At 35.2% G+C, this 15,586-nt stretch overlaps 1 protein-coding gene across 2 annotated transcripts in view; it reads right to left on the bottom strand.

Moving 5' to 3' along the window:
• atp9b (ATPase, class II, type 9B) overlaps positions 1–15,586 on the bottom strand; it is a 148,059-nt gene that overhangs the window by 102,624 nt on the left and 29,849 nt on the right. For both annotated transcript variants that reach the window (XM_031903753.1, XM_002936443.5), the window contains exons 5-7: positions 14,053–14,161; positions 13,400–13,458; positions 7,888–7,939 (exon numbers count right to left, since the gene is read on the bottom strand). In XM_031903753.1, the coding sequence (XP_031759613.1) occupies positions 7,888–7,939; positions 13,400–13,458; positions 14,053–14,161 (220 nt within the window). The remainder of the gene's footprint in view (positions 1–7,887; positions 7,940–13,399; positions 13,459–14,052; positions 14,162–15,586) is intronic.

Here is a 15,586-nt window from a genome sequence, read left to right on the forward strand (position 1 = left end):
ATACAGGTGGAAAAGGTGCTGAAGCATTCAGTAATGCACTTATATTTTTCTTACAGGATAAGCCTTGGTACCAGGACTGAACAATCAAACTAAGACTTTTTAAAATTATTATTATAAGCACAGGCAGCAATACATAAGGAGAGGGATACATGCTCATGAGATCCCAGTTACAGGCAAGTTTTGCATTTATTGGAGATCATAAGAGTAGAGAGCAAGGTTTCCCAGAAAATGACAAACTCTCTTTACAGGTTCCACAGCATAATATATCTTAGTGATAAAAACAAAGAATCAAAACTTATAACTAATGCAAAAAACACAGACAAAACCACATGAACATACAGAGAAAAATCTATTGAACCATTGTTGTGGTTAACAGGCAGTTATTACATCAACAAGAGGGTATCAGTGTTTGGGGGTAATAATCTTCATTTATCATACACAGTTTCCACTCACTATTACCAGTTAACAAAAAATAAGTTTAAATAAGCTTAATTAGAGGGCACAGGACCTACTGTAAACCTGTTCCCAACCATTCTTCTCAGCTTGTCACCCATACATCCATACCACAGACCTTTTTCTTATTTCAATTTAGCCACTATTCATCCAAAACCATTGTTGGATTCACATAAGGTGTACATTTAATAAATTAAACTTTATTTTCTTCTTTTGTTAAGCATCCTATAATTATTGGGGCCCTCCAGTCCTATTGCTCAAAGTCAGTAATAGAGGTACTTTCTGAAATTTTCACTTACAGGACAGATCAGGAGGAGGCAGAGACAGAAAAGAGAAAACAGCTACTTAACACAGACACAACACAGTCTATTTCTACTGTGGAATTTAGCGGTCTGATTGGAAGCCACTGAGAGATTACCATGTTAGAAACAAGAAATAGCCTGAAATAACAAACGAGAATACAGCAGAAAATGATTAAGATGTCACCTATCGAAACAGAAGTGGAAAATGAGTAGTACTTTAAATCAGATACGCAATATGGACATATAAATGGAATTTGGCTTAAATTACATTAAACTGCTGCTTGCATTGTTGCACTGTAACAGCGCTATAACCAATACACGCAGTGACACTGCACGGGCATGGAAACAATGCATGACCAAAGGTCATTTCCTAGTGTCGCACAAACACCATAGGGTTGATTCACTAAAGTGCGATAATGCTTATCGCATGCTTTTTTGCGTTAAAATTGACACGAAAAAAATGTGTGGATTGTTTCCAAAATTTTTATTCATGAGATTTTTTAAAGGACCTATATGAGCTTTAAAAAGGGAACACAGTGTTGTCTTACCTGTGTACCTAGCATAAAGAAAAGAAATCTATATAAATATATTTATATAGGCACAAAAATATAAATATTTCTGTGCTTAAATTGTTATATAAAAACATTACACTCATGTATTATAAATTATGCTTTTACAGTACAGTTTAACTAATTAAGCATATTAACGTCATTGCCATGTTTCGGAATATAGTTTCTAGGAACAATAGAATGCTTGGCATACATTTCTTTCTTTTAATCTTCTCGGTCAATGTGGGAGATCTCTGAAAAACTGCTTATTACTTTATGCTATATACTTTTCGCTGGGTTGTAGTTGCAGAGGGAAAACTTGACTCAGAACAAAATAAAGTCTTCCTTCAAACCTTTTCTAAAGTGGTGTTTCAAATAAATGTTTTACAAAGGTAAACATTAGCTACAACGAATGCCAGGTAAGCCTCAGCAAAACTGAATTATTAAATCTGTCTGCCTATATCCTGTTACAGTCTACTTATGAATACTTGATTTTATTTTGTATAATTGACAAGAGTTGTCAGGAAACGATGGTTTTAATGGCAATCAAATTAAGATCAGCTGGTATGAATGTCACACACAAGAGCCTGTGTTCTCTGTTGATGAATAGGTGGTCTTTTGTTAAAGAGGGCATGTTAATCTGTCATAAATTGTTAGAAGTTGCCTTGTAATAGAAGGAGCATAAAAAGATTAATTGTGAAAGAAGGTATACACGGCTATTTAGAACAAAGAAAAAAATAGACATTGACTTTGCATATCAAATACCAGCAACTTCATTTTTAAATCATTTAAGAAGATGAACAAAAACAATAGAACACAATGACGTGCCCAGGGAAAGAGTTTCATTTACCATACTGAGAAGCAAAGTTCAGTTTTGAAAGGCACTAACAGAAAAAAAAAAAAAAGAACTGTAATACATCCCTAACATTTAAGCTATAATGTCATCACCTGGAACAGCAGTGAAAAACATATTGGCATTTATAAGAGATTGATGAAAATTAGTTCTAAGGCATTCATTTCTTTTAATACCAGAGAAAGAACTATGTGCACTCAAGAGATATTTGATCTGAATTAAGAAACTGATGAAGCAATTGATTAATTGGAATTTAAACCATCAGTCACTGGATCCATCAACAGATTCATTTACATTCTAAACAATCAGCTGATGGTCCAATAGGATTCTGTGTATTAATAAACCGTCAATATGATACCACTGAACTCATCACAATTCTTTATTGACAAGCACACAGATGCTTTTAATCCGAGCTTGATCACACCGCATATATTTGGGGATTTCTTTATTGACTTTTGTGTTTAAGCAATATGTAGCTGTATTAAAAACATTATGGAATATATCTATATGCAAACGCACTGCTGAGAATTAGGTTTCTGCATTTATTAATAAATGCTCAGAAAATTCCAAGAGAGAGCAAAAAAAACATACTTAAAGAAATGAAGAAAGCTAAACAAGCTGGTAAAGCATTTTTTTGTTTATCTAAAATGTAATACCTTTGCTTAGATAAAGCATAACCTCTCACTATTGTTGGCAATGCCACCCTATTGTCAGTATATATCATCAGCATTGCTTGTCATGCAATAATATAATTCATCTGGATTGTGAAAATAAAGCTGTACATAGCAATTATACTCACTGCACAAGAAAAGCAACTCAACTTATTGAACACTTAGGAAAACTGTAATTAATCTAACCTTTAAAATATATAATTTCACACATGGCTGATATTTATAAGGTACAGTGGGTTGCCACATCATCTCTTTATCTTCCAAAGAGATGAATCGCCTATCTTGTAAACCTATCTTGAGTTTAGCACAGCCTGAAGTACCCCCTAAATGAATTGCTTAGCAATTGCAGCAAAGCTTCTATTGAGATTGCATTGCACAAAAAATTTTTGAAATATATAGCCCAACGTCAGGCAAATTTTAGTCTCCCTCTTTATTGATTTGATATAATTTAAAAGAAAACAAAAGCCCGTTTAATACTTTGGCTATTTCCAGAGGCTTCCTTCCCTGCTCCTGAACCACACTACTGGGGACATCCTAACTGACCCATTTGCTGTATCTTGTTCTAAAAAGCAGAGAAGTGTGGGAATTGGGGGGGGGGGGGGGGGGGGTGCCATCTTGCACTGCTTTAGGTCCCCTTCTCTGTGATCTTTGGGAAGGAGCATGTACAGCTGAAGCTGATCTGGACCTGCCTTTAACCATGCATTCCATTGGCAATAGTAGCAGATAAGAGACTGGAAGTGGCATGACATGGTGCACGCCACCACCTATACTACTCTGCATTTTAGAACATTATAGCAAACAAGTAAAACAATGAGGTTTCCAGTGGTGTGTTTGATAGGAGAAACTCTTGAAGGGGGGCACACTATTAAGCTGACCTTCCTTCTATTTTAACTGATATAGACAGTATGCTTTAAATATAATTGCCTTGTATTAACACAAATTACAATTACACTGTCAACTTTGTAAACATACTCATATATAGAAATAAATATTACATATTTAAGTGTGTGTGGCTGCTAGTACAAATAAATGGTCACAGGGAAAAAGACAGGACTCGAGATTTGAAGCAATGCCAAACAAAAATGTAAATAAAAAAAGGCAGTTTAAAGGGAACCTGTCAACCTATATACTATATAAATTTTATAAATCTTGTTCCTTACATTTTAGAATTTACAATCACAGCAAGCAGGCAGGTGCCATTTTGTGGGCACTGCTCTTAAAACAAGCTTTGCATTATCCCAAAATCTTTTGCATGTGCCAGAATGGGGGATCTGATTCCCATGCACAGCAGTGATGTGCAGGTTGACAAAAATTTGACCCACACTCAACCTCTGCCAACCCACGCCTGACCCAGCCCACTGCTGTGGCTATTTATATACCTGCACCCAAACCCCCCCATCTCTAATGTCACAGAGGGGGTGGGGCAAGGCAGACGCACATATATAAATAACCGAAGTAGGGCGAACTTAGGTCGCGGGCAGGAAGAGCGTGAGCCCGAACCCACCCGCGACCCGAAGATGATATGTGTGCGTCGGCAAAAACCCGCCCAACCAGCAAATCACTATGCACAGGCTCCACAATCGCACTGTGAGGAGGGAGGTGGAGGTAGGGGAACAAGGGGGAATGAGATGAGTAGAGATGGGGCTGGAAATATATGACTGACTGCTGAGATTTTTTAAATACCGTAGCTATTATACTGCTTTTAATACATGGGTGACATGTCCTTTAAGTAAAAAACTACCGGTATAGTAAAAGACTAGCAAAAGATCAGTATTTATACATGTATGTTAACAGGGATTTAAAGGAAAAAATTATACTCTACAGCAAATTCTACATCATTTATAAGAATTCAGAGCTGAAATTTAGCTTGTCAGAGAAAAACTCCAGTCTGAGTACATCCAAACTACTGTTAAACATTTAGCAATGGGTCCAGTCTCCTGCTGCCGCCCACCAATGAGAATAGCACAGACGTATTTTTTTACTGCATGTCTGAAGCAAAGTGCTCTGTGCAGACGTACATAGTAAACAGATATGCCTGCGCTATTCCTTTTGGTGGAAGGGAAGGGGAGACAAAGACAGTTTACATTGCAAAATGGGTCCATACGATACATTAAACCCAAAGAGATTATAATCTTTTGCCTTAATATTCCCTTTAATCATGCAACATATGCTTTGCATGCTCTGTGAACTTAAGAGATGTTTAAATTTTAAATTCATGTTTATTTTTTTTGTATGGTGTTTTTCCCTGTGAGAAAGGACATTTAACACACACTTTTAAAGTAGTCCTAATGCTTCTTTGTGCATATATACATTTTGGTATATAGATAAGTTTCACACAGACACAACAATAAATTAATGAATTTGAATTAATACAATTTATAGAAACTGAATATGTTTGGGGCGTAGATGCATGCAAGATACTAGGCAGCTTCAAGTATATAAATTAACCAGGCATACTAACTTTACTTTCTCATTTCTTTAAAACATTTAATGAACTTCACATATAGGAAAATATTGCAGAGGAAACATTAGTGTCACAATCAATCTAATCAGGACAAATTGCATTCAATTTATTGATTGCTGCTCTTCATTTCAATGCACGGAATGCAATAAAGATGGCATAATATACATTTTTACGTGGATTATATTTTTATACACTAATTTATTTATACACTAATAACTTTAAAATGGAGAGATTCTGTATTTTAGAATCAAACTAACAGCTAACCTTGTTCATTGCTATTAGAATACAGATTATTTTAGTTGCAGTTGGAATGTCCAAAAAAAATGACCATTTAAAAAGTAAAAAGATATTTCCATAGTAAAGTCACTTACAAAAATTCAATGCGGCTCAAGTAAAAACACCACCTGCTATTAAATTTAGAATAAACTGTCTACTGGGCCAGTTGGTTCAAATATTTTTTACATTCTTTTACAAGCAACATATGTATGTGGTGTTCTATTTTTCTAAAAGGCGCTTTATTAAAGGTGATGTAAAATCAAAAATCTTAACTCAGAGCATCTAGACCTAACATAGGAAAGCACTATAACAGATCTAAATAAATCAGATGTCAAAGATGTTAAAACAGCTAACTGGAGCTCTCTATTCATCAGTGTCCGCAGCTGAATGAGGAGTGGCGTGTATTACTCTCTGCTCATGTTTTACTTCCTTATCTGTGCCTGACTTGCTCTTATCAGCAACAGACCAATGACAACCCAGGAAACAAACTCCTGTGATTTTTTTTTTCACGCCTGGTATAGGACAGTCCCTGCTTTTTTTTTCTCAAGTCTTGTACAGATGCAGTCCCCTCCTTTTTTCCACATCAGGATGACTGCTGGCCCTATAGGTTTTCAGGAGCTGCGATCAGGACTCAATTAAAGGGAATAGCAAAAGATGCAAAATACAAAGGCTTCTAATTAAAAAACACTAAAGAATGTTTAATAGGTTTATATTGCAAATTAATTTCATTTGGTCTAAATAACACATACAAGGATTTATGAGTTTTAATGCCCATTAAAGTAGTAGTAGCTAAGCCTTCATATTCAACAACCATGTCAAGCTATTCCAAACAAATCATTAAAATGCAAAGGTTTGTAAAGGTAACAACAAATTTTAACTTAAACAAAAATAATATAAATAAGAATGCTATCAATAAGAGTTTCCTATCCAACAAGAGAATGCCACATGTTCCTGTCATACTCCAACAGTCCCTAACCTCACATAAAACCAGGCGATAGCCCAACAATACATTTAACTGTTGACATTTCTAGAATTATGTGCTAAACTAACACTAAAAAAACAATTTGTGATCTCCTGTAACGGCTACTGCAATTTAACAAATAAACCATGCATGCATCCATCATAATCACTCTATAAGGTTGAGGTTGGGGAACATCCCCACCAATATCCCCTTTATGCTATTCAATATACCATTTGGTACTGTAATATTGGATGCCCCCTGTAATGTGCATTTGCACATTGCTCTGCTAAAGTTCCCACTTTTGATAGATTTTTTACTTATATTTCTGTTTCTAGTGACCTAAGTTCTCCATACTGCACCCCTTTTTGATATATGTAACATATATGCTATATGTTTGCAATATAACATCCAAGTACTTTTTAGATCTATAGATTAGGTATTCTAATAAAGAATAAAGTTGTGGTGACATCTACACATACTGATGCTCCAAATGTTGCAAAATCTATATCTTGCTAAACCATCTACATTTATATGAAAAGAAATACAGTCTCTTAAGATGCCACTTTTGCTAGACACACCTTGAGAATGTGTGATGGAGTGGTTTGTTGTTTATCTGTAGAGTACGTTTCTGTATTACAGTTAAACAAATATTTTTTGTAGTCGAAAGAAATTTACAATTTTAGGCTCCTATATAGTATTTTACAGGTTTAGGACCCATTATCCAGAATGCTCGGGACCAAGGGTATTCCGGATAAGGGGTCTTTCCGTAATTTGGATATCAATACCTTAAGTCTACTAAAAAATCAACAAAACATTAATTAAACTTAATAGGATGGCTTTGCATCCAATAAGGGATAATTATAATCTTAGTTGGGAACAAGTACAAGGTACTGTTTAATTTCTACATAGAAAAAGGAAATCAGTTTATAATTCTGAATTATTTGATTAAAATGGAGTCTATGGGAGATGGGCTTTCCGTAATTTGGAGCTTTCTGCATAACAGGTTTCTGGATAAGGGGTCCGATACCTGTATAGTAAAAAATACATTGCAATCAACACCGTATTTATCAATGATGCAATAAATCTCACTAAAACAAAGGTTACTGTTTTAGCTTTAGGAAATTAAAAAAAATATATATTTAAAAAAATTAGCAAAATGACACATGGTCCAGATATACACAGAAAACCACATTTTAGACAACCAAATCTATTTATACAATGTAAAAACCAGTCACACAAAATGTATATTTATAGTTAAAAAGCAATTTTAAAAGTAATTAAATAATTAAAAAGTCACACAAAGTATTTAAAGAAAAGTTAAATCTATGTTATTCTATTACATATAATGTTTTGCCATACCAGTTTTCTCTGAGGTTCTCAGAAAGACCATATCAGCTGGGATTCGTTGATTCTGCAAATAAATAAATATATGTAGACATAAAAAAAATAATTCCTGTTTCAATACACTCGGTAGTATCAGCAAGTCAAGGTCACAAATGGGATTGAAATGCAATTAAAATAGGATTTATCTTAGTACTTAAAATTCTGCATCTGCAATTTAGAAATCAATATTTTAGAAAAATTATACAATAAAAAGGCAACAGTTAAGCCTTCCAAATTCTCCCCACTGGTGAAACATCTAAATGCATTAAGAATTTAAACAAGGAATGTAATCATTTTCTGGTGCCACAATATGTGATTTGCTAAAATACAGTGACAACTACTTCAAAACACCCATGAACTCTTTGCATTTGCTCTTCAACATGATACCAGTTTAAATAGCATTCTGACCCAAAAGATATATCCCATAAAAAGTCAAACATTCAGTTGATCTGTGTGGAAAAGGTATCCCCTAGTGTACATTAAGCTGCATTAAAACAGAACTATTATTATAAATTAAAGCTGTATTTTATATATACTTACTTAAGTACCCAGAAACCTCACAGCTTTATGACTAATAATTCATAAATTCAAACTTATACGCAGCAGATTTCTCTTTTGATCTTACGATTTCTTTCTTTCTTTATAACGTTTATTATTGCTGCCCATTTTTTTCCTAGTAGGACCCCCTGAGATTTATCCCTCAGGGCCCATTAGGTGGAACAACTAGGCTGTAAAGTTTCCCAAATTTTGTGGTGGTCCCAGGTTTGGCAAGTCAAATGGAATGTGATCCTATTCTTTGCACAGGATGTGTGCCAAGAAAGGATTATAATGTGATAATTTTATACTCTGACATCCATGTTTGGGGAACATATGAATATATTAATTATCAATTAAGTACAGTAGTATTTTCAGTATAACTTTAAAAAAAAAAGTTGTTATATATTTCCTAGCTATTGGTGATTGGGGAAAGAGGGAGAGTGTTATAAGTGATATAGTACCTAGGATGTAGATAGTTAGATAAGAGATAGTACATAAGAGCTACAGGCTTCTTGAAAAATCTGTCTTTTAGTAGCATGATGTTCTCATAATACAAGTGCAAAAAGAACTCTAGTTCCAGTGCAGAAGTGTGACATATGTTCTTGCTGTGAATTTTTAGTTTGCAGATCCAATTCATAGTGAATGCAGTAGGCTGACCTAAGGCTTCGGAAGCACACTGTGCATGGAGACATTTACAGATGTTTTATGCATCTGTTCTCTTCAGTAAAATGTCTTGATGGTAACACTAACCGTGACATAAAAAAAAAAGAATGCTTTCAAACACAATCTAATACCATATGTTAAGTAAAGTTACAACTAGGTTTATTACAGGTTTAGCATATTCCAGTGTCTATGCCTTTTTTACATTTTTAACAAAGGCACATTAGTTCATAACAAAATGTCTTTATTATAATGTACAAAGCTGCCACGGCCAGATCATGTCACCAGTCAGACCAAATGGTAGATAGTTGCCAGTATTCTGATCCATTTGGCCTGATTTCTGCTTAGAACTGGTTACATTCAGCGTAAAATGGGCATGAACTAACGGAAAATGGCAACAGACATGGCAAATATATGTTTGGGTAGATCAAGATTTGGCATTTGAGGGGGGGGGTAATATACTTCAAATATTTCAGCAGATTGATGGTGTGAATTATGATTAGTTATGTTAATTTGTCTTCTCCTTAGCACTTTCCCATTCCTTTTACTACCACTGGCAGTAAAGTGCAATGCAAGATTTTATAGTTTTCTCTACTGCATACTATAATCCCAAAAACAACTGACAGTTTTTCCAGGTGCCAAGGATTTGGACAGAAAACCGTGAATTGTTTTTGCCAAGCCTGTCTGAGCCATATCTCCTTTGTTGAACAGGATGCAAACATTTAGTTAAAATGGGGAACTGCAAGCATTATTGCAGTAGTGCTATTAAACTACAAGGTCTATTTATATATTTCTGTTGGCACTGCAGTACCTGTGGTTAAGCAATTTTATGTAACCAGCCATCACATTTGAGTATTTTTTCCTATGGACTACTGGCGGCATCAGGCAGATATCCTTATAACTGCTATGAGGTATTCAACGTTCTTTTCATTGTTAGCATATATTTCATTAAGAAATTTCATAACCAACATACTTAAATCAGCAATTTCATCTTTGTATATTGTATTAAGTGAATACAAATTAATAGTTGATTGGTGAATCACTTTCTGTGATATATCATTTTTTGTATGTATTGGAATAGGAATAACTACATACAGCAGATAGTGTATTACTTAAATGTTTGTTTAGAGCAGTGCTGTCCAACTTCTGTGGTACCGAGGGCCGGAATTTTTCCGACCTACGTGGTGGAGGGCCGATAATGGAAGCCAGTTTTGACCACTCCCCTTTTTGAAACCGCACCCACTTGAAACCACACCCGTGTTATCACATGACCATACCCATATTAATGGTTGTAGTACAGCAAAACCTGCCATACTCTGCCTGCCCTACCCTGCCTGTGTGTGCCATACTCTGCCTGCCCTGCCTGTGTGTGCCATTCTCTGCCTGCCCTGCCTGTGTGTGCCATTCTCTGCCTGCCCTATTCTGCCTGTGTGTGCCATACTCTGCCTGCCCTATGCTGCCTGTAGCCTGCTCCTACAGTCTGCACAATAACTATATATTAAAAAACTTTTTAATTGCAGTACCACCTCAGTATATGTTCTTTCTGTAGTGTGCAGGGATTATTTGTGGGTTTCTACTGCTCTAAGGTGTGAACAGGGGAACAATGAGGGTGATTACAGCCTGAGCCTGAGGTGTGAACACTGCAGGGGGTGAACAATGCAGAGATTAAAAGGTGTGAACAACACAGGTGATTACATATTTAAACAATACAGCCTGATTACAGCCTGAATCTGAGGTGAGAACCATGCAGGGGACTAGTTAATCACAGTACTGATACCATTTAAAGCTTACACAAGAGTAAGCCATCAAAGCAGCCATACAGGTGGGGGGCCACACAGAGGGGGGTCGTGGGCCGCCAGTTGGACAGCACTGGTTTAGAGTAACGATTAACTCCCGCAAAGCTGGATACATTATCAGAGTGCTCAATTACATCATATCTATTCTGGGCAAAGAAACAAAAACTGGTGCATGTTTATTACATATTTAGTGACTGCACCTAACCCAACATAAAATAAATTAATTTAGTTTTTTCAATCCTCTTGTCTAGGAATTTTATTTATTTTAAAAAAAAAAAACCAATGGAACTGTGTATGCTTAATGCATAGTTAGGATTAAGGCTTATTCAAGTAGTTCAGAATCAACATGAGCAAGCAACATAAATGCAAACCAATATCTAAGCCTTATAATAAATTTGTTAGGCTCAAGTCATTTAAAAAATCACCAATATATCGGATTATGTGCTGCTATTTCTGGTGTCGCCATTGTTGGTCAAGTCAGTAGCATGACATAACCAATCATATACACTGTCACAATAATTTTGGTACAGGTATGGGATCCGTTATCCAAAAGCCCATGATCCAGAAAGCTTTGAATTACAGGAAGATCATCTCTCATAGACTCCATTATGAAAAAAAAAATATTCTAATTTTTTTTAAAATAATTGCCTTTTTCACTGTAATAATAAAACAGTACCTTGTACTTGATCCCACCTAAGATATAATTAATGCTTACTGGAGGCTAAACAATCCCATTGATTTTTTTTTTGCAGACAATGTATGTAGATCCAAATTACTGAAATGTATCTGGTAAACCCCAGGTCCCTAGCATTCCGGGTCCCATACCTGTACAAGTATAAGATCTATTGCCCAAAATTCTTGACACCTGAGGTTTTCTGGATACAGGATCTTTCTGTAATTTGAATACGCATACCTTAATTCTACTAAAAAATCATTTCAACAATAACAGGACTGTTTTACCACCAATATGGCAGTTACCAATACCAAAGTATTGTTTTATTATTACACAGAAAACGGAAATCATTTTTAAAAATTGGAATTATTTGCTTAAAATAGACTCTGAGGTAGATAGCCTTCCTGTATTTCTGAGCTTTCTAGAAAACAGGTTTCCAGATAACGGATACCATACCAGTACTAATGTACACTGCATATTTTTAGTTCATCAGGAGTATGGAGTACAAACTGTGAAGGACAACGACACTTCCCGCTTCCTTAAATAGGAAACGTGTCAAGTTGCCTTCAATCCACGTATATCACGTGTGCATACCACAACAGCCTTAAACAAAGACTGTTTTAAAATTAAGTGAAGTCTTTGTCTATTTTAAAAGGGTTATTTATTTTAATTTGTTCACAGTACCTAAAAGAAATTTCATGATAAAGAGGATAGAAATTTAATTCAAATCTTGTATGGTTTATTTGTTTGAGGTACTTAAAACTTTATAGACTTTACTTCACCAAGGTGGTAATAAATAAATACTTAGATATATATATATATCAATCCAAATGGTGTCCGCACTCAAAAGGTCCCGATGGGGACCGAAACGTAACGTTGGCTGTTCATGCGTTTTTAATACACAATTGATTGTTTTTGGAATATAACTCGGTGTTGCTGGTCTTTTTTGGATATTTAAATCATTTACCTTGCACCCGAGCTAAGAGCTGAAGCAGAGTGCCACCCTGGGTTCGCTATATATATATATATATATATATATACATACATATACACACACACACATAGTATGTGATTATGAACTCCACTAATAACGAACTGCAAGAGTAAAATTTACATTTTCTAGGCAAATATTTGAAAATATACTTACTAGAACATTTTTAGACTGCCTAAATAACAAATACTACCAATTAACATTCTAGCTTTGGTTAAATATCCAGGTGCTTAAATCAAAAGATCAAAAGCTTTAGTTTTGCAGCATGAAAATTGAACACAACACAATTTGTTTTGGTTTTTTTTGCTTTGTTTTGCTGCAAACATATGGATCTTCCTTTTAAATGACTCATTAATTTTACTCCTGAATTGCTGTTTATGCATCTTTCAGTCAAATGCTAGGTTAAGTTGTTTTTTTTGCTATAGTAATCAGCAGATAAGCAAACCTTTATATTTCTACTCACATTTCTGAGTTCTGTAAATTTGCATTACAATTAAAGAGTACAGGCAATTATAAAGTACAGCAAATGCTTGTGACAGATATAAGGATATATGTTTTGTAAGCTTTTTGGACCATGTGTGGGCTCTGAATTATCGCCACAATAATTTTAGTATCCGTTGATATTGGTTGTTTAGTCGATGCTAAATTTTGGTTGAATAACAATAAAATCTTTGCATGTATTGTGTATCGGACAATATCCTTGGGGGACGTACAATGGAAGTCACTTTCGTACAATTGGTGTCTGCGAAATATTCATGTTCAGAACCTCCTCCAAAAAATAAGGAGGGGCATTTTCTATATTTGCAGTGAAGTATATTATATCAATATTACCTTTTCCACTATAATTAGGTCACCAACTTGGATATCTGAACTTTTCACCTGCACTTTACCTAAAAAAAAAAAATTATATATATTCACAAATTAATATTTTATATTGCACAGTTCCTTACAGACATTAGCACCCCACCCCAGCTTACAATCTCCCAAGTCCCTAGCACATTCAAGAAAAACTTAAGTCAATTTTAGCAGACTTCAATTATACTGCCTACATGTTTTTGGAGTGTGGTAGGAAACTAGAGTATCAAGAGCAAACCCAAGCAAGGCCTATGTGTCCAGGAACACAAAACTTGTAAGGTGACTGGCTGACTATGGTACTTTAACAAACAGATTTTTTTGAGAATTCTGTCTGAAGATATGCTTATTGAGTGCTTGCTCTTCAATAGACAGTGATATCCTCTCCCGTAGCTGAAGGTTCAGATCGGTGCACCTGAGCCTCCCTTCACAAGTGGTGAGTCTTGAACTGATCTCATTACCTTTGAAACCTAAGCAATAACTATTTGTTTTCCATGACAAGTACAGTTACAAGACAAAGAACATTAGAACATTTTAATAGCATGCATTTTAAAAATAAATTTACTGCAGATAAAAGCATTAAAGCACTTTGTAAAGTTATTAAATGAATACATTAAATTATTGTTTCAAACCTCGAATCGTAAGCTTGCTATATAATTGGGAGTTCATTTCTTTGTCTCTCTGGAATCTCCGATATTCATCGGCTGCTTCCCTCACCATTGTGACAGCTAAAACAAAGCCCTGAAATAAAATATATGTATACAGTATAAAGCTAAAATACACTGTGAACATAGCTGCTGCTCATTTAATTTCATAATACTAATGCAAAAAAACCCACCAAAGATGTAAAATACGATTTAAATTTTAAATACAGATGTAAGGCCTTCTGTGTTATTTGGAGTTTTCATTAATTACTGAATAAAATTAAAGGGTCTAATAGTAATAGGACATGGAGAGATTTGTCACCCGTAGGTAAATCTCTGTTACCATGAGCTTTCCCGCCAGTAATAAAATGAATCGTGGTGGAAAAAGCACGCACAGCACATTTGCGCTACAGTTGAAGTGCCTTGATGGAAAAAAATGGTCTTTCTATGATCACTGCCTCTAACACAACTTACATATTGTATCTATATAATATCACATATGCTTGGTAAACAGAGCTCATGACATTAAAAGGGTAGCAAAATAAGTGACTTCTATTGTCAAGGTCTCAAAAAAGTAAGTAAACTGAAGAAAACTTAATATTATGGCAAACTATACTTTCTAAAAAAAAAAAAATACTTGTCTACAAACTACTTAAAATGTGCTATTTTTCCCTAAAATCAACTCGCAATTTACAGCATCTTATCTACTACAAGTTCTTGGGCGCAAATTCCCAAAATATTAATAAGATTACTGAACACTATGGCATATTTAGACTTAGAGACCCTAAAATATTCCGACCCGGCAAACACAATACAACCCCTTCACCACTTGCAACCTCCCTTTCCTACCCAGCCATATTCAGTGACCAAAGATAAGTCACAGGACATCCCACACCCCATTCCTCTATGATATCATCTTTACCATCATTAGAGGGGGCAGGCTGGCACAGGTAACAATCCTCAGACCACAGCAGGAACAGTGAATGCACTTCTTACAAAGCATCCTCAGCCGTTTTGGTGGCTGGCAAAGGGTTAAAGTTCTAAAGGTGGAAAAGGCATAAAGAGCTGCCTCTGCAATTACAAGACTTAAGAGCCCACAGGTGGATGGGTAAATAGAATAAAATTTCCCTGAATTAGTGAAGTGGAATGGAAAGAAATGGAGTTGATCTCAGTGCCAGCGCCTCATACCCATCCAGAAAACAGGCATCTGCAGATAGGCTTTCCAGTCTGATTGGCCTGACTACAAATCAATGAAATCACAAAACAGTCCATGTCCATGTATGTGTCAATAGATACATTGGTAGCCATCTAGTAGCCTAAATCAAAGTATTTTTAAAAAATTATATTGTATAAAAATGACCACCTTTGAAGAACTATGAAAAAGTACTCTAAAGAATATTACAATATAATAATCACTTTTATATGGTAACATTCAAAATCTTTTCAGCCTCAGAATTCAGTAGTCCCGTTTGTTTTAAAGCAATTTTTCGTAGTTAATATCTAATACTAATTCTGGCGAGAA

This window comes from Xenopus tropicalis, chromosome 6 (genome assembly GCF_000004195.4).
Source record: "Xenopus tropicalis strain Nigerian chromosome 6, UCB_Xtro_10.0, whole genome shotgun sequence".
Classification (NCBI taxonomy): Eukaryota; Metazoa; Chordata; class Amphibia; order Anura; family Pipidae; genus Xenopus; species Xenopus tropicalis.